Genomic DNA, 24,940 nt, shown 5'->3' with positions numbered 1-24,940 from the left:
GAACATTCAAATATTAACCCTTAGTGATCTGAGCCTGTTTTGTCTGTTTTCCAGTCCTTTTGATTTTGCCTTTATATACTATATAAACAAATGTTTACTATACCCATGTTTGGGATCGGTTTTTTCAGCACAACTTCATTTATATCATCTGCCTATTATTTTTTTCACTTTAACCTACTATAAAAACATAAAAGGCCAGAAAACACAAAAAAAATATGAAATCCGATTTGAAAAATGTATATACTTTATTGCATAAATAACACAAAGATGCTTAATGAACCTTTTCAAAGACTTTAAAAGTGAATATTGGTTCCAAATATTAGGTATATAAAATTAAAATTGTAATAAATTAAAACTATACTCAAATATTTGACATAAAAGCAGATCTTTACATAGGCGTTTTCTCCCCTAAAAGTATGGTAATCAAACACGGTTATCATAATAATTAGAATTTAAACAGTAATACTAACCATCTGCAATTTTACAGCGGTTCATCATTATACCGGTAATCGTTACATCCATACAACATACATAGTATGGCAAACTATTACATGATCAAAAACACATTTTAGCAAAAAAAAAAAAAAAAAGTCTCTGTTTTGAATGTCTGGGGTCGCTAGAAATTTGTGACGTTAAAATGGGGTCATGAGCCAAAAAAGGTTGGAAACCACTGCTTTAATCATAGCTCTGTCATTGTAAAAGTTTCTCTACAGTTCATTTTTAAAAACAACTGTGAAAGATCAGAGTGTCTCAATTAAAAGCAGCAAAAAAAGATAATGTTGAGCCACTTGAAATGACACAGTAAGAAGACTGATTTCATTAATATGTAATGAATAATTAAAGACAGAACATTATAAACTCAGACATGTTGGCTCCGGTCAGAATCAGATCAGTTTCTTCTTACCCAATGTGGAGATGCTCTTGTGTCAGTTATCTTTATATCACATCACACTGCTATCTTTAGAAATACACTCAGGCCACATCTGTCTGCCTCAAAGTCCTTGTACTTGTCCATCTGACTTCTTGACCTGGGAGTGATAAGAAAGAGCAGCTGACAGGATCTGCTTCATGTTTCTGTCACCCAAGTTCTGTCCTTTACACGCTGCTGTCTTCTTTCTGCCATCAACTCCTCCTTCTACACCTTTACTTTTTGATGTGTCTCTCTTTTGAAGGAGACTCTTTCATACCAGCCAGTTTGATTGTATTTCATTACCATCATCATACAGAAGTGACCCAACTAAAGCATCAGTGATCGATAGCATTGACTCTGCTTCCACTTACATAGAACACAAGTACATTTAATACTTTAAAACTAACACCCTTTTGAGCTTTTATTCATAGTGTTTGTCAACTATTTATGACCGAGGTGAAAGAGAGACAAGGTTTTTTTTTTTTTTTTTTGAAGGGGCTAAATGTAGTATTTCTACTTTTAAATTTTAAAAATGGCCTCAAATTACTATTAGAGTGTTTTGAACAAATAGCTATGTAAGTTTTAACCTCCTGAGATTCAGGAAATAAAAAGTTTGGCCTTTCATATTAAATAACTGGCCTGATTTTAAACAGTATGACATAGCAGCTTTTTTTCCAGATTTTTTTATGGAATATCCTGTATCCAGTGAACAGGTTTTATTTTTTGGTGTGTTTCCATTTTCTTTTTTTTTTTGTTTTTTTTTTTGTTTCATTGTGAAACTCTTGTTCCCTACAGAGGACATAAATGTATCCCTGGGTCTCAGGAGGATATCAAAGATACCAGTGTATTTATTTTGAATATATCCACATCAACAGACCATTGGATTTATGTGACCACTAGAGGGAGTAGTGAGTCACTCTGCTGGACTCCCATGATGAGGAAAAGTAACGCCAGCAGATCTTCAACCAAATTGTTAGAAAGTGATAAGATGTGATGAGAACCACTAAGAAACAGCTTCTAGATTCAATGAAAGTGACAAAGTGATAAAAGCTGAAGCACTGTTGTTTTCACCACTGGACACAGCTGTAAATGAAAGGAGTGGAGTTTGATGATGAAATGGCAGCATTTCTTCTACACAGGTCAGTTTGCTTATGCCGTTTAAGACAATGTAAAGTTATTATCTTTCCTAAGTTTTCCGTTTATTGATCCATAGTTCAGACTAAACTGTGACCGTGTTCTGACCCTGTTTGGATGATTCCAAACAGATCTTTTGTGCATGTATTGATAATAGAGCTGCACAATATATACTCTGCGCATCGTTGTTGCAATGTACGTATACGCAATAGTTCACATTGCAGGTCCTGCAATGTAGGAGGCAAATGAACTCAATGTGTTCTCATCTAATTTCATCCTGGGTGCCTGACACACATTGTGTGCAGCGATCTACCAATCACAATCATTCTTGATTCTTGATCAAGCAGACCACACCCCTGCACATGGAGTGAGTCACTGGTAGCAACATTGAAAAATGAGCAACGAACAAGAGAAAATCACTGAAAACAAAGACTTGATGCCAAAAAGAAAAGCAACGTCAGTTATCTGGAATTATTTTGGCTATAAGGAGGATGACATTGAAACATGTGTTCTGTGTTGACAGTGTCTTGCACCTGTTGACACAATGAGAGGTAACACAACTAATTTTTTTAATCATTTACGTCGGCACCACACAGCTGTTATATCTTCCTGAGTATTTTTTCAAATCGCAATATATATTGCTGGGTAAAAAAAATCACAATGTCAGTTTTTTCAGGAAACGACTGGAGCTCTGCTTCCCTCCAGCCGTTTCCCGCGTTTCAGCCGTTTCCGCATCATGTTTGTTGCATCCATATAATATCATATGGTTGCACTGCCGCTGCCAGGTGGCTGCATGACCCTCCACTTCCCACAGTGCACGTCGCGACAAAATTCCGAAAATCCCTGAGCTATCTACTGGCTGTGTTTGTAAACAAATGGTTTGTTTATGGTGGATGACACTTCGAAATTGTTCACCGTGAGGGAAGAGATTCAGGTGAGTAATCACGGAAAGACTTATGGATTCATGATACTTAACCTGTGACTGGGGTTTTACAGATCTGATGAAAAATTGGTGACGAAAGTCTCCCGCAGTTTTAAATTCTAGCAACAGTGCATTTTTGAGACTGATGTTATTCACATACATATGATTCACATTTACACTCTGTCTCTTGTGGTGTGTGAAATATTAGTCAGTGTTTTGGTTTGATGTTTATAAGGCTGTACAACAAAAGGATCCCTTGAGGATAAGTAGATCTAAGCCTTCATCTCATCAGAGGTCCCCTTCCCTCCTTCTGTCTCATCTTTTCCTATTTCTCTGCTCACCTTTTTCTCACTTGTGTGTCTCTTCTGAATGAAGTGTTTTGTGAGGTTAAGCTCTGTCTTCTCTCTCTCTCTCTCTCTCTCTCTCTCTTTCTCTCTCTCTCTCTCTCTCTCTCTCTCTCTCTCTCTCTTTCACACACACACACACACACACACACACACACACATGCATTGATGCTGACAGTCACACTCACAACCAGTTGCAGTCACTCTGCAGTCACCTTTGCAAACAGTGAGTAGTCCTGACAGCTAGATAGATGATAAAGTTTGTGGTTTTTGACAGTGCAGAACAATGACCTTGCTCTGTGTCTGCAAACACACAACACAATGAGGTAACACTTTCTATAAACAATCCTTGCGGGGTAAAAAGCTGATGTTGGGAGATTTTATACAAACCCTTTTCTAAAATATAAATTTTTTATTATTCTACACATGCTAAAGGTATGGGTAAGGTTAGGCATCAAAAAAATCTAATACTTGGAGAAAGCCGTAAGATTTAGTGGTGATTGTTTAACTGTGAAAAAGAAAGAAAAAAGGTCCTCCAAACTTGACATGTACTTTAACGAATAAATATCATAGCAAACCGACTTCATACATTGGCACGCTACATTAGCACTATACAACATTGTCCATTTTAAACCTATTTTACAGGCAAAATGAACAGATATAAATTAAATAAAAGAATAAATAGGCCAACAACTGGCAAGTAATTTGTCGGCTAACTTTGGTTATAGATGGACACAAGACTAGTTAATATTTACCCACTGATTTTATCTACTTCATCCTGGAGGAAAACTATCCAGATCAGAAAAATTCCTGACCAATAAGGATGTCAGTATGAGGTTTGCTGTGGCTATGGGTGTACCTTCAAAAGCTCTGTAGATACAGCAGTTGTCATATCTTTAATAATCATAGTTGTATTTAGCAGTATTGTAGTACTCAAGTCTCAAGACCATTTTCTGCTTTCTTGGTCTTATCTCAGACTTCACCCTTCAAGGACTCGGTTTTGACTCAGTCTTGAACCACACCGGGAGGAGAAGGACTCGTAACTTCAGAACGAGTCCTCGACGCCAACAGATTTTTTTTATGTCATGTAAACAAAAAACTCTTGTCAGACTAACTATAAATCTGAGTAGAAGCCGGACCCACAGCTGGCAGATTTACAGTAATTCATCATTTGGATTTCTTCAACAGTAGCAAAATAACATGATACACAACATCCGTAAGAGACTGAAACAGACCATTTTAGCAAGGAAAGATTAGTAAGTATTAACTAGAAAAGGACTTTAATAAAGGCACCGACCTCATGACCTGTGGTTGCAACAGTAATAAAACAAACCCATGAGAATCTTTGCCAGGTTAGTACAGTGCTCTCTGTAATATACTCTAATTACACTGATGAAACAGCTATTTAAGATGAAGGTTAGCTGAGAAGAGAAGCTATGACATGATCTTTACAATTCCTCTGAAAGTAGATCTTATGACTACTTAAGATCGATCATGATGTAAGGGCCTACCTGTAGAACACCAGCTGCCAGAAAAAGGTAGAGGAGCTATTTTTAGGATTATAGTTATTTGTTTTGTTATATATATTCATTAGAAATGGCTTAATCTTCTGCCTACTCACCTGGTTTTTACCCCTCGGCTGAGGAGTATTGTAATCATTTTGTCATCTGTCTCTCTGTCCATTCAACGACATAATCACATTATCTGAAGAATGCATTGAGATATCTGCCCCAAATTTATACTGTGGATGCATCTTGGTATGGAGCAGATGAATATTGGAAATAGGTGACTTGGACCTACTTTTTCAAGGTCAAATTGCCTTGTGCAGTTATAATATCTGAGTACTTTCAAATATAAATATGTATGTAATATGTTTGACACAAAGACAATTTAATTTAAATTACAGGGCAGTAACTTTCAGCAGAATCTTACACTATATTTGGCTGAGGGGGTTTAAAAGTGGGCAGCACATTATGTTATCCTCTTGTATAAAGAGTCCTGTAGCTCCTCCAGATAGCTATTGACCCACTCAACAAAATCATCTAAGTTTTAGTCACACATCCTTGTGTTATCTTCTGTTCCTGCCACCCAGCTCTGTGCTGTCATATTTTCTATTCCACTTGTTTTGAGTATTTAAAAAGGAGTTGTTTGAGAATAACCTCTCCTCTATAAGTATACCTTAAAGGAGCCTCCTTGGGTTGGACATTTTATGGACAGTTGCATTTCAGTTTGTTCCTTAGTGATGCATCTGACTTAAGTTCACATTCAGGCTACACAAACCTTCTGGATAACATGTGACCACCTGTTCCATTAACACCTACACTGATGAATGTGTTTTATTAAAGGAAAGACTGAAACGATTGAAGGTGAGTGTTTACAATAAGTGGTGAATGTGAATATAAGATAAATAGTCATGTGTGGACTATGAGAAGTTCACTTTAAGAATTAAGATTCTTTATTTTGCCACATGCCTTCTGCATTTAACAGGTCACTAGAGTCAGATTCAGAAAACTTTATTTATGGGCAATTCATCAGCAGCTTACCACAGACATAAGCCCACATCCAAAGTGCAACGTGACAAACATAAATATAAATAAATCAGTGTACAAATACAAGATCACTTAAAGCAACTACAGATAAATTCATTTAAATAATCAACAATAAATAATCAATAATTGCCAATGCGGACTAAAAGACCCTTTTGGGTCTAGATCATGCACTGCATACTACGAGCAGCGGGCGTGCCATATCAGGCACCCGGGGAGCAAATTGGGGGTTAAGTGTCTTGCTCGAGGGCACATCAGCTCACAACTGATCGAAGTGGTGACCTTTCTGTCACCAGCCAACTCTCCAGCCTTCTAAACCTCAGCTGCCCCAAAGCAGATCTAAAGGACATTGGGCACAACATCCTAAAGGAGGAGTCCCAATGTGAGACTCAAACCCACGACCCTGAGATTAAAAGTCTCATACACTACTAACTGAGCTAACAGGGTTATTTAACTTATTTATTAGGCCTTTAGCGGTACACAAAATTTTCGGTTCGGTATGTTTTCAGTTTTGAAAGCCACGGTTCAGTTTTTTTCAGTTCGGTACAGGAAGAAAGAAAACCCCTAAAATGTCATTAATGCATTTATGAATTTTTGATCATTTTTCCCCCAATTTTTTGAGACAATAGAATATAGAAAAACAGGAATAATGTAATTCTGCTGCTATAAATCAAATAGAAAATAAAATAAATAATATCTTACTAAATGTATTTTAAACCTTAGCATTGCACTTTTCCCTGAAAGGTAGATTTGAACAAACAACAAAAATCTAATCACAGTTCTGTCAGTTCACATTCTGCAAAAAAGTAACATCAAAAAAATTCCACATGAAGTGGAACATTAACAAGAGAGCAAACTGGTATTCTCTTTTAACAAAGTGAAGAGCAGCATTGACAACAAAATTAACCAAATTATTTATTTTAGGACAGCTAACAAGCTGTTTAGGACACTTTGTATACTTGTGTCTTGTAACTAACGTAACGCTGGCGTGAAACGAAAGTGAAACTATACATACTTTAATTGTCCAACTCCCGGGTTGTATTCCTCTATTGTACAGTGTGCGAGAAAGAGAGAGAGAGAGAGACGGAGAGGGAGAGAGAGAGAGAGAGAGAGAGAGAGGGAGAGAGAGAGTGTTTTAGAACTACCGTAGTTCATAGGCGGTGAACAACATTCGTCTTATTAACGTCTCTTTCCTAGTTGTTGTCTTTCACCGGGACCTGATGATGGTGGAGGGTCTTCAATTTCTTCCTTCCAGGTTGACATCATATTTTTTTTTTTACCTTATAAGAGCTGCTATTTCGTATTTCGGGTCAATGTGCACTCCTTCAATATGTCCGTGTGGAACTTGCATGGATTTAAAGTTCCGCATGCAATGACGCATTTCGTTCCTTTTTCTTTTACTCAACATACTGTGTCGTTTTGGTACAGCTGTGTACCAAACTGAACAGGTGCGTACAAAAACGGTTCGGTTCAGTATGTGTACCATTACAGGCTTATTATTTAATATTATATTTTTTAATACCAGAAACAAACAGGAATGAATATTATATCGGAATTGGCAGCGATCGCCACCATGAATGAAGAGCTACAGAAACAAGTGTTAGACAAAAACTCCATTTGCATGATCTAGTATGACCCTACAAATTATTTATAATTGCAGAAGTAATCTATGATTTTAATCTGAGACAAATGTACCATGACAAATGACCTACACTATTTTAGCAAACAAAGGTGATAATATAATATTAGTCCCATGTGAATCAGGATCAGTGATTTAGTGGTGATTTGCAGTGTTTTTGGTTCTTTGCATTTATTCAGCCAGTTTCCGAGTTGATATGGAGGCTGTGCTGGTGATGATAACTGAAAGTGTTCAAAGTGTTTTTGGGTGGGTTTGTGAGGCAAAAACATACTTTTCTTATATGATGCAAATGCAGTGCATAAAACACAAACTTGTGTGAATTTCCCAATCACAGGTTATAATTCTGCTGTTGAAATAGGGCTTAAGGTTTTGGTAAACAATGACAAGTGGAAACATTTGAAATAGTGCGATATGATGAAGAGCAGTGGGTCAGTTCAAGAAGAAAAACTCAAGCCAGGTTTTTGGTCTGCAGATGCTAGCCTAAATCCTGCAGGGTCTATTTTGACTCAGAATATCCCTAGTGATTCGTCTGTTGCATCAAAATCTTGATAACTTAAATTGTTTAATTTGTTGTTGTTGCAGACTTCGTAGTCCCTAAGGACACTCTTCTTCTCAGCTTCTTGCTCTTCTCAATACAATCACTAACATGCACTTGTGAGCAGAGGGCACATTTGCTTGGCAACAATGCAAGTTGTAGAAATTTGTTAAGATTCACAGACTTGTTTTCCAAGTTCTGTGCAGCCTCTTGTCTGTGCTTTTTTACTGATAACTTAAACTCCATCAAGCATGCGTTCAATGGCCTCTGTCTTCTTTCTGACATGCTCTTGTTGAAGTGACATGTGCTTATCACTCAGAAAAGTACAGATGTCCGCTTTGCTAGCTCTGAGGAAAAAGCCTTTTGAACTTTGTCTCATGTTGCTGTATTCTCTCATGGGCCTCCATGTCATCTCTGACAAATGCACCGTCACTGGCTGAAAGGTTTGTGAATGCAAGTCATAGTGAGCGGAATAAGGAGAGAGTTGCTTCATTTTATGTCAGCCATCTTCTGTTTGTGCCAACTTTGGGAGTGTAATACACTGGGGTAATACACTTCAAGGGTTTGTTTTTTGTGGTACTAAAATTTTCATTTCTGACAATGGACAGAATAATCAAATGGATTTCCGGTGTATTTGCTGTCCATTTCATTTTTCCCTGTACTGGGCTCTGAAACTCCCTCTCCCTCTCTCTGCCGTCACCGGGCAGGATTTATATTCAGCTTATTCACAAACAATTCAAGTATAGGACAAAAATGTGAAATATAGAAGGGATTTGTGAAATGGGACAACATGATGAGTTATCCTGAGCTTGAGAATATGGGCTCAGACACTGAGAAGATGACATAAAAATATACAGTCACCAACACAGGTAGGTTTGAAAAACAAATATGATGATCAGTAAGAACATTTTGGTCCCACAGAACACCGATAAGTAAAAAAAAAAAAAAAAACAAAGTCTGTAAACTAAACCTTAAACTACACCTAATCTACGCTAAAGACTTGAATTATTAAATAGTCTAGAGAAATGTTTTTCATCAGTTTATACTTTGATTAAATAAGCACAAAATAATACATGAATAAATGGACATAATACCCTTTACATTAGGGATGCACATATATCTGCACATATTGACTAGTGGTAAATAGGATGACATATCCCTGATTGATGGCAGTGACCTGTTCATCTGTTTTGTTATTTTAAAAGAGTTTCATGATTTGTATGATTGAATTTTATGGCCATTCGAAGAATGAATGAGTGAAAGATGTCAAAATCTTCCAGAATACTATAGTTATTTTAAAGAGTTAAATCTGAGTAAATAAGATTTTGTAATAGGGGTGTAATGGTACAGAGCATCTTCGGTTTGGTACATCCTTGGTACAGTGGTCTTTGGTTCAATACATTTTCGATATTCTTGATATGTTTTTTGTACAGTGAAGGAGACCAAGGGGGGGGGATGCGCTCCGTAACTACCGAAAACCAGAAGTGATACGTCCAATCTGACTTCTGTTATACTCTCTGTTGTCATGTTTACCTCCTTTAATCGGCACCCCAGCCTCAGAATAAAGTGCACCGTTCCACCCCTACTTTGTAAATGACCTAAACTTAGCTGAAGTCTGTGCATTCTATTGATCATAAATAATAATATAACAGTGTGGTGGTGCTGCCATCAGCACTGTACCAACGAGACAGTCCTGTGTGTGAACTCTGTGTGGAGTTTGCATGTTGTCCCGGTGTGTCGGTGGGTTTTCTCTGGATGCTCCAGCTTCCTCCCACTGTTTAAATACATGCACCTTCATGGGTTCATTGGTCAATCTCAATCACCCATAGGTATGAAAGTAAAAATGAATGGTTGTTCATCGGCCCTGTAATGGTCTGGTGACACAGCCAGGGTGTACCTCACCTTCACCCCAGCATCCCCATGACCCTCCAGAGCATTTAGCAGTTTGGAAAATGAATGAGTAATTGAATGAATGAATGAATTGACATAACAACATAGCACAAACATATTAATGAAAGCAGCTTGAATAGTCAGAGGTTACCATTATCAAAATAGCTGTATTTATAAGGCAGTCAAGGATAATCAAATATCTGGTTTATATATAAAGAGCTTTTACATTTCTTAGCTGGTAAATATCAATTATTCATAGTGTAAATCCACCTGCAAGGCCAAATTTGAATCTGTTTGTAAGCTCTTCATCCATCCCCTGTCACCTCATAAGCTTTTTGACTTATTTTTTCGGTGAAACTCCATCTATCCTTTCAGCATTTACAGGATTTTGCTGATGCTGACATGGTGCTGCTCAGTGTCAAACAAAACAATGACAGATAAAGTTAAGGACTTTCTGGTGCTTCTACCTTTTGTTTGTCACAGATAGTTTAAATTTCAATGATGCTGAAATCAGTGCACAGCTGCTGTTACATAAAACAGATTATTTTGTCATGTTACTTGTGTAATAATAATAATGGATTAGATTTATATAGCACTTTTCTATGAACGCATACTCAAAGTGTGTACAGTGGATCCATTATTCATTCACTCTCACACTGGTGGTGGTAAACTACAGTTGTATCCACAGCTGCCCTGGGGGCAGACTGACAGAAGCGTGGCTGCCAATCCGTGCCTACAGCCCCTCCAACCACCACTGAACATTCATAGACATTCATACATCACTGGAGGCAAGGAGGGTGAAGTGTCTCGCCCAAGGGGCATGGACAGAGTGGGATTCGAACTGCCAACCCTTCGGTTATTGGACGACCTGCTCTACCATCTGACCCATGGCCGCCCTATGAACTTGTGTTCATAAAATACTTTTCTAGCACTGCGGCAGATCACTGAAAATGTGTTTGTACATACAGAATAATAAACTCCATACTTGTTCAGTTGTCTGACAACAGAAGCAGGTAAAAATGTCAATAGTCGCTTTTCCATTGACCCTCAAATTGCGCAAATATAACTTGTGCATAAAAATTTACCTAATGGAAAAACAACAATTTTGCCAAAAGTCTCATTTTTCAATTAAAAGTTTTTGCACTGGCAAGAGGTGGTTTTTCAGGCATAGCACAAATGGTATATCATGCAAAACTGCAATGGAAAGACCTTTTTTCACAACCAGAGTCAAGTGAATTAAAAACTGGATGTTGACGTATTTTACAACAAGTGAAGAAGAAGAAGAAAAATGTCGCGGTATGTGTGGACGCACCAGGAAACCCGATCATTTTTTAATTTAGTACGAGATAGAGGGGTAATATTTAATGATAATGAATATACCTGTAAATCAACACCATATTTACATTCGTTGCCATGTTTATGGAATGACTTCTCGTGTCATCTCGCGATAATAAATAAACAAATCATCGCATTTGTGATTTAATGGAAAAACCAACATTACATACTTCTGTTTTTTTGACATTTAATAAATATCGGTAAATTTTTGCGCAGATGTCCAATGGAAAAGCAACTAGTGACAACAAGATACTTAACATACTAAGGTCATAATAGTACAGAAAGAATTCCAACTAATTTCTGAGAGCAACTAGCAACAACAGGAAGAAAAAACTCCCTTTAGTGGAAGAAACCTCTAACTAAACTAGGCTAAGGGTGGGCAGTGGAGAGACAAAAGAAAAAGCAGTGAGAAACAACAAACACACAGTGGGCCAGATGATTGAGTCAGAGATACCTGCAGAAAAGTACAGGGAATGAGACGACAAAGGGAAAAACAACATGAGGGAGAAGAAAGTTAAAGAAATGCAACGTTGGCATATGAATGCAGAGAGTGAAAGAAAGAGGAGAGGTGAGGTGCATCATGGGAGGTCTCTGAGAATCCTAGGCTTATAGCAGCAGAACTAATGGCTTGTTCAGGGTCACCTGAGCCAGCCCTATAACCATAGGCATGATCAAAAAGGAAAGTTTTAACTCTGAGGGTGTCTTGATCTGATGCATTGAAACTTAGTGTTGCTGTCTTGAAAAAGTATGTAGTTGTAGAGTTTCTTACAAAAAAAAACTATTATGCTCCGAGGGCCGTTATTTGTCGTTTCGCTCCAGTGTTTCTCTCGTAGTGTCTTTTGATTAAAGGAGACAGTCGACCCAGTTGTTTACTCCTAATTTATGGTTGGTTACAGGAATATGGGAATGCAGGATTGTCATTGTGTGCTGCTGTTTTCTGCCTCTGCGTGTCTTAATAATGCATGATTAAAGAAGAGTGAGGTCTGAGCCATCTGCGTCGGTGCCCTCATGCTGCAGTTAATCACAGATTTAGAGCGAGTGAACACATACAGGCAGCTTCGGTTCTTTCATCATATAGAGGCCTGTTTTTTTTTCTGGGTTTTTTTCGCTTTGTATGGGAGCAAGATGTCTTTTTAAAGCTGTATGCCCTCTGCACATTCTCCACACTAACTTTTCCTTTCTCCATTTTTTCATTTTCTTGGCGAATCTGGTTGAAATAGCCTACATGTGGCCTTCAGTGTCAAGTCAATTTTATTTATATAACCCTCAGATCACAAATACATGTCAAGGAGCTTTTCAGTGTGTGCATCTGCAATCTATGCCGTATGTCAAGAGTTTTACTATGTAGCATCATCCAACATTAACAAATGCTGATGAAACCTGAAAAATATCACAGCATTCAACTGTGATTGTATGTTTTTTTTTTTTTTTTTTTGTATGACGGTGAATCTATAGCAGCTGCAGGAGTGTTAGTCATTCTTTCGCTGACCCTCTCAGCTTTAACTTCCGTGCAGATGGAAGGAGCTGACATGAAAATTTACAACAGGGATCAATATTGGCTTATATCATTCCTTTTTTTTCTGTACATCCTGCTAAAACTTTCAGTGTGCTGACATATCACTCAGTCAGTAGAAGGTGGACTCGGTGACGACTGAACTTCGCTTCACTTCAAAGTGAGTGGGTCCAGCTCAGCTAAACCCGAAACACAGTGCTTTTACCTTGAACTCTACCGAACTGAATCATCTATTTAATTCTCAAGTCAAAATTTTCACGCAGTAACATTCTGATTAGGCAGCTTCGGTCTCATTTTATTATCTTCTCTTCTTTCATTTATTACTTATTTACCCCAGAATTTGCTGTCATCCATAAACATGATGATAACTGTATTTAAGTGGAGACAAAAATACATTTAACCACCTGAGCAACAACTGTGAGAACACACAATCACACACACAGCTGCTCCAGTTATTTATTAGTCAATGAAAAAAGGCTTCTCTGACAGACTAGATATTCTATTTAGATATGAAAATACAGGTAGTGAACGCAAACATTATGTTATAGCTAGATAAGATAGGATATTGCTTTCAGTTTACAAAGAGTCTTAATCTTTTCTTGCACACACTGATATTCAGTATAGATTTTTAGACCTTCTCCTCCAGCGACAACTGGACTTGAACATCTTCACACAATATAAATTCTCTGCAGATGTACACACTTTCACGCTGCGGAAACCAGGTTTGTAATACATCAGTGTTTTACATTTAAAGCTGCAATGATATAATCGCAATTTAAAGGTCCAGTGTGTGTTTACTGAAAGTTTGGTTTCAGTAACACTGTGTAAAAGAATCCAAAAGGGACGTAGCTACATTTTTATCACTTTTAGTCATTTTCTTATATTAACAATCTACCCGAAATTTGTACATCACCTACCAACCAAGCAACCAAACTAAAATCAGAAGTGGCAGTATTGTATTCACAATATCACCTTTGCACCTAATCATGTAGTGTGACTGGGGTATTTATTATGTTACAGAATAAACAATTAGGTAACCTTGAAAATAGAATCTAACAATAACTGTAGTTGCAGTGTAATGTTATAAACCAGATTTCCAGCCTTTTTCCTCTGAGACGTAATGCAACAAAATGAAAACTATATGTTTTATATTATTAGGAACCTTTATTCACATAACTGATCTCAAACCCAGTGGATGACCTTTGTTTGTCTGAACATTTACAAAATGCTAATACAGCACTTATATTTAGAGTGTATTTTGTGTTGTCTTTTTTCCCATCTCCTATGTGAAATAACATTACTGTAATATACTTTTAAGTTTTATTGGCATGGAAACTTTCTGTTTAACTTTTTATTATCACATCTGGAAGGCACTACTTGCTGAACTTGTTGACATGACATCATATAACTTATTTATTGATCACTGGTTGGCATTATTAATCATTTTGCGTCAGAATATGCTGGATTTCTAAATTCAACTGGATAAAAATGATGGACGCATGGATTTGTTACTGATATTAGATATTTGTCTGATTGTAACCCTACAACAGGTTATTATGAGCATGACTTCACTCTTTAGTCAATCAACAATACATTTCATTTTATGCAAACTTTGGAGGTATTTAACATTGTTATGCTAACAGTGGTTTTTAACAAGTTGCTGATGAATGATTAGTACATTTATATACACAGCCTGACCAAGAAAATCTACTACCTTCAACTTTAATTACCTCCAAGGAACGATGGAGGTTGTGTTTTCATTAGGGTTTGTTTGTTTGTTGGTTAGTTAGCAAGATAGCTCAAAAAGTTATGGATGGATTTTGACGAAATTATCAGCAAATACTGATACTGGCACAAGGAACAAATGATTAAATTTTGGTGGTGATCGGGGGGGGGGGGGGGGGGGGGGGGCTGATCTGCCTTGGCGGAGGTCTGCACTCTTCTTCTTTTCTAGAAGTGGCAAGCATCACTTCAATAAGCTTATGCAATGTCACATTTATTTCTGACATTTGTTGGACACACAACATTACTGAGCCTAGACCTGACCAACTGAATCAACCCCAGGTCATTACACTGTCCCCACAGGCTTGTACTGTAGGCACTAGGCATGATGGGTAATCACTTCATCAGCCTCTCTTTCAGACTCCTCAAACCACATCATCTTTTTTTCCCATTGAAACACAGTCCAATCTTTATCCTCTATATCAAACTGATGGTTGTTGAAGAAATGATCAGTTTAAGTTAATGCATAAAGACCCAAAGATCCACCACCGACCAAAAGCATCTACTGAACTAAACTGTTTAATGCCTGTGGATCCATTAATCCTATCAATGCATGTAAATAATTGGCATAAAATGCAGTTTGTCGTCTTCTTATCGTCATTAGATATGACCCATTTGGACATTCAGAGGCTCTGCAGTTACCGTGGAAACACCATCATCTTCTACAACATTTATTCACCAGTAAAACCCATGGAGTTGGATCACTGACAGTGAATGGAGACACTGGGTTTATGTTCAGTTAATGATACATTTGCTGAGAAAATTACTTTTTCTTAAGTTTTCTCTGTTTCTGATATAATAACCCTTAACTTTACTTAACTTTAATAAACTTCTACATTAAAATATGTGATTTTCACTGAAAAAACACAAAGAACAGAGGATAATATTATAATAGATGGTGATAAATCACTTTAAAAAGGTGAAATTTAGAGAGACATTTATTTGGGAACTACCACAAAAGTAACACAGGGTCTTTATTAAACTTTTTAATTACTGCAGTAATCATCCAATGGAGGGATCTTATGTCTAGAAAGGCGCTATATAAATCCAATCCATTATTATTATTATTATTATTATTATTATTATTATTATTATTATTATTATTATTATTATTATTATTATTATTATTATTATTATTATTATTATCTATTTCTATAGTTCAGTCCAGGTGGGGGCTGTTTTTTGGCTGGTCATTTTCATTCTTTTACAAGATATAACATAACAAAATGACCCCAGTCTCTTCCATGCAGTGCAGTCTATTAATTAAACTCTGATCTTGGATCAGTATTTGGTATCAGATGATGCACAAAGTCTGGGTGTCAGTATCTGTATTTGATCTGAAAAAGTCAGATCAGTTCATCACTCAGTGTATCAGTACAGTTACCAAGTGACTGTGTCTTCAAATGGACATATTCTGTGAACCGCTATAAACATACGTTTTGGAGACCCTTGTTACATTTGCACACTTTGTCTTCTGTTTTCAGTCGTCAGTAAAAATTATTATTCTTCATGACCATCTGTGGGAATACTTACTGTCACTTGTTTGTAATATGTAAAGCTCTCCTGCCTGTTGAGGAAACTTAAAGAAGAGAAGGAGGAGTAAACAGACATCTCCGTAAATCAAACTCATTTATTCAGTTCAGGGAATTTTCCTAGGATTGGCGGTTGGGAACGGTTGCTTTGATATCGATCTGTGTCGGTCAACTCTGTTGAATGCTGATCAAAACCCCATTAATATAAGACGTTTCTGAGAATCTATCAGATCATGAAGGACTCGGCTGAGACAGAAGCCGAGCAGAGAAAAGAGCACAAGAGAGAAAGTGGGATACAAAGACAAAGAATCAATTAGGACAAGAGATGAGGATGGGTTTGGCTATAATTGAAGCCAATGATAATTAACGTGAAATGAAAATTCATCACCAAGCAGCAATTAGGTTTTATTTTATCAAATTGACACAGCTTGTATGAATACAGTATTACCTTAATATTATTTAAAAAGCATATTTGTCCCTGTGTGTGAGGCCATTTCATGCTAAATTCAAAGTTATAAAGTTTAGAATATGACAAATTCTGCAAAAACCAGGTTGACATGGATCAAAGAGAAGAGATGTCACACATATAATAGCTGTTGCAAAGTGCACACTGGTAATTTGCTTTTTGTGCACTTTATTAGTACATTATAATATACTATGCAATTAAAAAAAAGGCCTTTGTCCACAGGTACATCCTGTCTTTCAGAGTGCTTCTGACAAGCTTTTATTGTTGCTAAGTCACTTCCATTATTTCATTATTCATTAGTGGCTGCTCTAAATAAAGTAGTTTGTAGATTGTAAAAGTGAACATTTTTTACCCCAAATTGCCCACAGGGGTATTGTCTTACGTTGTGTTGTCTGTTCATTATAATCTTCAACGTTGGTCTTGTTCAAGATAGAGACGACATGAAAATTAACTCCAGTGATTTTGGACATTTGCTGTTAGTCAGTATGGATCACTAAAAAACACGAATGAACGTTCAGGACTCAGAGCATCACACAGAGAAAAGCCTTAGAAAATGTTTTTTTTAAAGTAAATGAAATCTAATTAGATGACTGACAAATTCACCTACTTGCTAGGAACATGGAGCAGGTCATGTGATTGCAGCAGAGCTAATGATGGGGATTGGTAAGAATTTAGTTATTCCAGTTCCATTAGCAAGATCACTTATTGATTCGATTCCCTATTGATTCTCTTATCGATTCTCAGTAGATTAGGGAATAAACTACTAATGGCTTTATTTGCATTAACCTTTTAATGTCAAATATGCCCTAATATTTTGCATTCGATTCAAACAAAACTCATAAAGGGTTGTAAAGGACTAGTTAGAGGAGCGTTGAATCAGAATACTTTATTAATCCCTGGGGAAATTATTGTGTGTTACAGTTGCTCCATTCAAGTATAATTAGTAGCAGAAAAGAAAAGATCAATACAACAAATATACATATTAAAACATTCAATGCAATTTGTACAATATGTACTAGACAATATATTATCAGTATGATAATTAAAGAAATTAGACGTGATAATATCCCAGAATCGATAAGCAGAATTGTTAAGCAAACAGACTAACAATTCTAGAGTTGAGCTACTGGGAACTGGTTCTCTACAAGAACTGGTTCTCGGTTCCTATCTTTAATCAGAGCTGTGTGGTGGTATGAGGCTGCATCAGAGCAACATGTACCATGTTCACACAGTATGGTTTGGATGTTGAACGCACTCGGTTCTTTCATAAGATCATGTTAATCCTTCAGGGTTAAATCACAAATAACCATGTTGTCAGCGAGTGTCCCCTCCATCACTGTGTTGACAGTGTTGATATCCTAAGTCCCACCTCATCATTCAGACTGGTTTGGTGAGAGAGAAGTGACATTGATGAATGTAACACTATTCTAAAAGTTGAACTGTTTGAGTGCAAATGCTGAGTCAAAACACTGTGAGTGCAGGGAAAAGATGCATTTTTGCACTGAGGATGGTGATTACTGTAAATGCTGAACTACATAGGATTTATATGTAAAATAGGCACCGCCAGCACAAAAACAGCTGCATGTGGACACAGGCCATTAGTTGTGTGTTGTTTTGAGGCTGATGGCTGCAGATTTGTGGGTGAGTTTGTGCCACTTAACAGCATATTACATTTACACCCATCTACATTTTCGTGATATGACATCTTGACTCATCATAGCAATAAGAACCACAATTGTCCTGTTAAGATTGTATTGTAATATGGTTATGTGTGTCACTGACATGTTAAAATATCTACTGTGAAGAAGGCCTTTTGTGAGTTGTATCTTGTTTTGTGTTGAAATACGATGAGGTTTTACATTGATTTGCATTGAAGGAGATCATTTTGGGAAATATGTGTCAAAACCATTACACACAGACCAAAGGTATGATATGCATGACATGTGCAGAGACACACAGTATCCACAGACGGTAAACATGAACAGGTGGCAGACCTTCTCAGCAGCTTTGGGATTGTTGGAGTTCTTCAAATGCCTGACATGACCCTTGAACTCTGTGTCTACTGTTTCTCTTCCAGGACTGGCTGAGTAAGTTCGGTTATCTCCCTCCCCCTGACCCAGTGACTGGTCAGCTTCAGACCAAGGAGGCCCTGACGAAGGCCATCAAAGCCATGCAGAAGTTTGGAGGGCTGAAGGAGACCGGGGTCTTGGGTATGTGAGTGTGATTGATTGTGTTGAGTAGTGAGTGGGTGTGTGGTCTCATTACTGCTGTGCTGAACTACACAGGTAGAAATGTTGACATCAGTCATTTGATCAGTCATGTTATGATTTCAGCATGAAAACCACTATCCTGTGTTGGCAACGCTTTTCTTTGATTAAAAACATCCATCTGAAAGATCATATGATGGTATTACAATCATGTCGCATCAATGTTTAATCATAAGGGATGACATTCTTACACTAAAACTGTAATGTGGATTGGACACCAATGCAGAATGTGTGAAAAACAATTACATGCATTTTATGTGGATGTCAGAGAGTGCTGTATTATGAGTTGTGTGAAGCATTAATGCTGTAAGGAAAAAGTATACAGTATATGCCAGTTTAGGGATTTGTTTAGTGTCTGTGTTAATTTAGTCCACTTTAACTTAAAGGAATTTGTCCAATATAATGTTGTAATACTGTCACTGAGGAAATACTGTCTTTAGACAGAAGCAGCAGTGCAAAACTCAAAAAGAGAAGTATTTTATTTTAATCAATCTTTATTTATGTAGCACTTTTTCATACAGTGAGGACGTAGCACAAGGTGCTTTACATTTAAATTTAAAAATTAGTACCCCCCCCCACACACACACACACCCACACCCACACACACACACATACACACAAGCATACACACACATAAAAAGACTGACTGAGCACAGGAGGACCAGAAAGTAAAATTAAAAAGGAGGTGCTGTCTCAGGGAGCCATCTGCACCAGGGGCAGCCACTGACCCCAGCAACTCAGCACCACCAGCACAGAGCCACATCCTGACCAGTGTGAGAGGGCCAAAACTAGGGACCCCCACCCACCAGGGAGGAACAGACCCCAGGGAAGGAAAGCGCCACAGCTACCGGAGCCCACAGCCGCCCCCCAGTGCGGAGGGCCCCTTCTGATGAAACACTGGAGAATATAAATAAAAAACATTAAAAAGATAAAAAACAAAAGCATTATTTAAAAGAATATAAATACAAGACATTCACACACACACACACATATATGTGTATATATATATGTATATACATATATATATATGTATATATATATATATATATATATATATATATATATATATATATATGTGTGTGTAAAAGTCAAATTAAAAACGAAGAGAAGTGGGAAGTTAAGATATAAGGCAAAAAGGGATATTAGTTAAAAGCCAAATTAAAAAGGTGGGTCTTGAGCCTGGTTTTGAAGATGTCTACCTTCTCTGCGGCCCTGAGGTTCCCTGGCAGGCTGTTCTATAGGCGAGGAGCATAATGCTGAAAAGCTGCCTCACCGTAAGTTTTTGTGTTAGCTTTTGGAACTGTTAAAAGGCCGGTGCCAGAGGACCTCAGGGTCTGCGAGGGTTCATATGGTAAAAGCAGACCTAAAAGATAAGAAGGAGCAAGACCATTAAGACATTTAAAAACTATTAAAAGGACCTTAAAATCAATCCTGAAACACTCAGGGAGCCAGTGTAGTGATTTTAAAACCAGTGTAATGTGAGCCTGCCTTCTGGTCTTTGTCAGCACTCGAGCAGCTGAGTTCTGAAGAAGTCGGACCTGTGAAATTCTGTCTTTGGGAAGACCAGAAAGCAGGGCATTACAGTAGTGGATTCTACTGGAGATAAAAGCATGCATCAGCATCTCCATGTTGGCTCGAGAGAGAACTGGACGGACTCTGGCTATATTCTGAAGATGAGAAAAACCTGTTTTTACAGTGGCTCTAATATGCGGAATAAAAGTGAGCTAAGAATCAAAGATAATGCCCAGGTTTTTTACTTGTTAACATGAGGAAAAGAAAAATACACTTGCCCATAAAGTTGGGATAAAATATTTTTTTTACCTTATCTCATGAAATGACTGTGACAAGGTAATTTATTGTTGATAAAGTGTGACTGGGTCTCAGAATGTAATCATTGCACTTGGTCAAAGGTGATTACTGATGTGTATAAATAGGAATAAAACAGGGAATGTGTCTGAAAACTAATTTTTTCCAACTTTATGGGCAACAGTGTATTTTTAGTTCATTTTGAAATTGCAATCGGATAAAACAAATGATGACCACTGTAGTCTAGGTCAGGGGTCTGCAGCCTGTGGTTCCAGAACCAGGTGAAGCTTTGTCAGAAAACCACAGGGAACATAGGGAAATGAAAACTGACGCATTTACAACATATGAACATTTTGCTATCATTACTGTAGATCTGAAGTCATTCTTACATTCTCCATCTGTAAAACTGTGGAGTCTTTACACAGAAGACAAATATTTTAAGATTTCATCAACCGAAATGAGCATCTGTGCTCCATATGAGTGCCATTATTTATTTATTTATTTATTTTTTATTTTTTATTTTTTTCCAAAGTCAAATTGTATGCCCTCATATTTAGTGTGTTTCTGACTATGCCTACACGTTTCAGTGGATTTTTTTCGTCACACAGTGAGTCAGTTATGTGTTTTGGAAATAGTGCCTGCCAGTATAAATATCAGATATCTCAACTAGTGGTTTTATTATTTTGTAAATTCATCAACTATCACATTAACAGAAATGCAAAAGAATAAGTTACCACAGAGTGGCCAAAACCTAGATGATAAATATATATATATTTTTAAGGCCCAAACCTGATTTTCTTTTTTGTCCTTTGGAACAAAAATGACTGTAGTTTGTAAAAGTTGCTGACCCCTGGCCTACGTATTTGCACCTGGAACATATATGGATTGCAAAACGGCTGGGCTAGTAATATTTTAGTGTGTGTCTGCAGTAAAGTATCAGTTCTGGTTAACTTGCAGAGTTGGTGTAATGTGTTGTTTTTGCTGCTGCTGTAGAAATAATGTTTTGAACTCCTCTGAACTCTGATGTGCAGTGAGTCTGATTTACACATATACTTTATAATTGTACCAGAATGTGAAAATATGTGTGATTCATTAGAAAATTCCTGCCAGATAAATTAGTCTACCATAGTCTATATGATTTAAAAAAAAAAAAGATTGCAGCTGCCGTAGATGTATGTACAGAAAAATATCAACTCATGTTTATCTAGATATTGTAAAAGTATTATAACAATCAGGGTGCGATTTGTTGGGGGAGATGGGAGGGATCAACCCCCCCCTCTGGTTTTTACATCCCTACTTCTGCTCAATGAATTTCATCCTTGGGGGGACAACCAACCAATAGAAATAACAGACAGGTTGTGACAGGTATCTTACACCTATATCCTACATTACTGGCACTAACGTTCACCTGAACCGAACGGTTGGCAGTCTCAGAATTTGCGAACATCCCCATGCACTGGGGTGCTGTAAAGGGGGAGGTAAACATGACAAATTCATGGGGCCCAGCATTTGTGTGTCCAGTGGATACAGGTTAGAAGTTGTGAATATTTTGTGTAAGATCCACTATATAGTAGAGGAACTGAACCCGAGAGCAGGACGTTGAAAGTATGTAAAGTTTGACTATTGTTTCACGCCAGCATTAGTTAGTTATGGACATGTATATACATGTATATATCTGCCCCCCCCCCCCCCCCCCCCCCCGCACACACACACACACACTCCGACCTAAAAACAAAAAACAAATCACACACACCCAATTTTTTCTTTCTTTTTTTTTTTTTTTTTTTTGCAAATCACACCCTGATAATAGTGTCTGTCCAAAATTATGTTGAAATGTTGAGTTTCTAGTAAGGAAACAACAAAAAGCCACACAACCATTCTAAGCCTCCAGAAGGTAGAGAAAGGGTGAGGAAGTTGTGTTTCAGATGGTGGATCATGATTCTCCCTCAAAATAGCATCATATGATCTTTTGGTAAAATTTCCCAGCCTTAGGTGAAGCTGGTATCTTCACAGAGGATCAGGCAGAGCCGGTAGGTCGAGGAGTCGAAACAGAACCCACCAGGAAAGTATCAGGTGAGGAAGAACTCCAGTGAGCAGAGGTCAGTAGCTGAGGGCCACTCAGAGTATTGTCAGAACAAGGTGGGATTGGCCACAATCAGGTCAGGAACAACACAGGTAATAAATAATTCAAGCAGACAGGTGAAGGCCCTGTAAACAGACAGGGGTACATGTAGAAAAACAAGGCTGGGAAGTTTGAACACACTGGTACAAAACACAATCAAGTAAAGGTGAATAGTGTAGAACTGGTTTTATGAGGACTGGAGGCAGGAGAAGTGAGAGAGACATTGGGTAACTTCAAGCAAGGAATGGGGGTGAATAACAGCAAACATGCTGTTAAGGATTTTACACTTTTTAATTATGTTCTTTTGGAGGTTTAAGGAGCAATGTCAAAATGCATCAGCGTCATAGAAAATGAGACACACTGGCCTACACTCATCCAGCCAAACACAAGGTCACTGCTGTGTACAGATACTGACCTTAAAGGTGCGAGGGACTTTTGTGACCAGTTCTTCACCAAATCTGTCAAACCCCGTTCATATCCTCAGTATCACGAATCTGTAAGTCTTTCTATGATTACTCACCTGAATCTCTTCCCTCACGGTGAACAATTTCAAACTGCCATCCGCCATAAACAAACCATGTGTTTACATACAGAGCCGGGAGGTCACGTGGGCATCTTCAGAATTTTGTCGCAATGTGCATTGTGGGAAAGGGAGGTTCGTGCAGCCACCTGACAGCGGCAGTGGCTGTACAACCATATGATATTATATGGATGAAACATACACGACGCAGAAATGGCTGGAGGAATATGCATAGAGGGAAGGGAGCTCCTGCCGTTTCCGTGGCATGTCTGTAGCAGCTGCCGCTGCCAGGTGGCTGTGCAAGCCTCTGTTTCAAACAATGCACATCACAACAAAATTCTGAAGATGCCCGAGTTACCTCCCAGCTCTGTTTGTAAACACATGGTTTGTTTATGGTGGATGGCACTTCGAAATTGTTTACTGTGGGGGAAGAGATTCAGGTGAGTAATCACAGAAAGACTAACGGATTCATGATACTTAGGCTATGACTGGGGTTTTACAGATTTGATGAAAAATTGGTCACGAAAGTCTCCCCCACCTTTAAAGCAACACCACAGAACTTTTGCTCACAGGGTCCCCCTAAAGTCAAGAATCAGTGTTGTCTGTAACAGCTGTTGTTAAATCTCTGTCTCAGTAATACTCGCACATTTGTTGATAAGCCATTAATGCCGGCAAACTTCCTGAGGTAAGACAGAAGACATACTGATAGAAATTTGCTAGGGTCTTCCTCAGTGAAACATGATTTAAATCACCCAATGTAAAGTTCGGAGCCTCTGGTGAGATAGTCTGCGATCTCAGTATAACATGAAATACAGTGTGGGAGGTAGAATCGGCATTTCCCTTTGCAAAGTGATACTTAAAACGCGTTACTAATTCCGCTAAGTCTCCCACTGTTGTGAAGCTCATTTACCTTTTTTCTACCTCCTGAAACTTTGCAAACTTTCATTTGATGGGGCAGGACGTTTGTTTTTTCCAGCCCCGGAGGGACCTCCAGGGGCAGGTAAAATGGGAGAAACCACACCGACAATGTCTGGTGTCCAGATTTGTTCTCTGATAATAACAGAGCTGCAGTATTGTTCATTAACATACAGACAAACCCCACCTCTCTGTGTTTTACCCGTTATTTCAGTATTTCGGTTCAGTTGGAAGGGGGTCTCAAAGCCATCAGTGGTAAGATCGGGGTTGTGGTCCTGTTCGGTGAACCATGTCTCAGTGAAAGCCATGACACAACAATCCTTAAAATCCTTTTGAAAGCCAACGTTCCCCTGGAGCTCGACTCCTTTATTCCTTAAAAACAAACGTAAAACCTCAAAAGTCAAACTCCTACTACCGGTCACTGCGTGTGCATGCGCCCATCAATTACGTGACGTATCAGTGACGTATATAGTAAAGCAGTCAAATTGTGTAGTTCTTTTTGTGTAGGGGTACGGACCTGAACCCAGAAGTTGCATTGTGTCAGTGCAGGAAAGACAGATGCTCTCGAATGATGACCAAAGTGTAATTCAGGGGTGTCCAATCCTGGTCCTCAAGAGCTACTCTGCTGCATGTTTTAGATGTTTCCCTCTTCCAGCACACCTGACTGTCATTATCAGGCTTCTACAGAGCTTGATGATAGGCTTATAATTTGAATCAGGTGTGTTGGAAGAGGGATACAATTAAAACATGCAGGATAGTGGC

General features: G+C 38.0%; 1 protein-coding gene and 1 long non-coding RNA gene across 2 annotated transcripts in view; one reads left to right on the top strand and one right to left on the bottom strand.

Moving 5' to 3' along the window:
* Positions 1-24,940, top strand: part of mmp17a (matrix metallopeptidase 17a) — a 161,188-nt gene that overhangs the window by 64,280 nt on the left and 71,968 nt on the right. Inside the window, exon 2 of the mRNA XM_030150753.1 lies at positions 18,626-18,758. Within this exon, the coding sequence (XP_030006613.1) occupies positions 18,626-18,758 (133 nt within the window). The remainder of the gene's footprint in view (positions 1-18,625; positions 18,759-24,940) is intronic.
* Positions 1,398-24,706, bottom strand: LOC115430634 (uncharacterized). The gene is made up of 3 exons (XR_003936968.1): positions 24,643-24,706; positions 12,481-12,487; positions 1,398-1,408 (listed from the first exon to the last, which is right to left on the bottom strand). It is a non-coding gene; the product is annotated as an uncharacterized LOC115430634 (long non-coding RNA).

This window comes from Sphaeramia orbicularis, chromosome 12 (assembly GCF_902148855.1).
Source record: "Sphaeramia orbicularis chromosome 12, fSphaOr1.1, whole genome shotgun sequence".
Lineage (NCBI taxonomy): Eukaryota > Metazoa > Chordata > Actinopteri > Kurtiformes > Apogonidae > Sphaeramia > Sphaeramia orbicularis.
The sequence above is the reverse complement of the archived record's forward strand: the minus strand, read 5'-3'. Positions and strand labels throughout refer to the sequence as shown.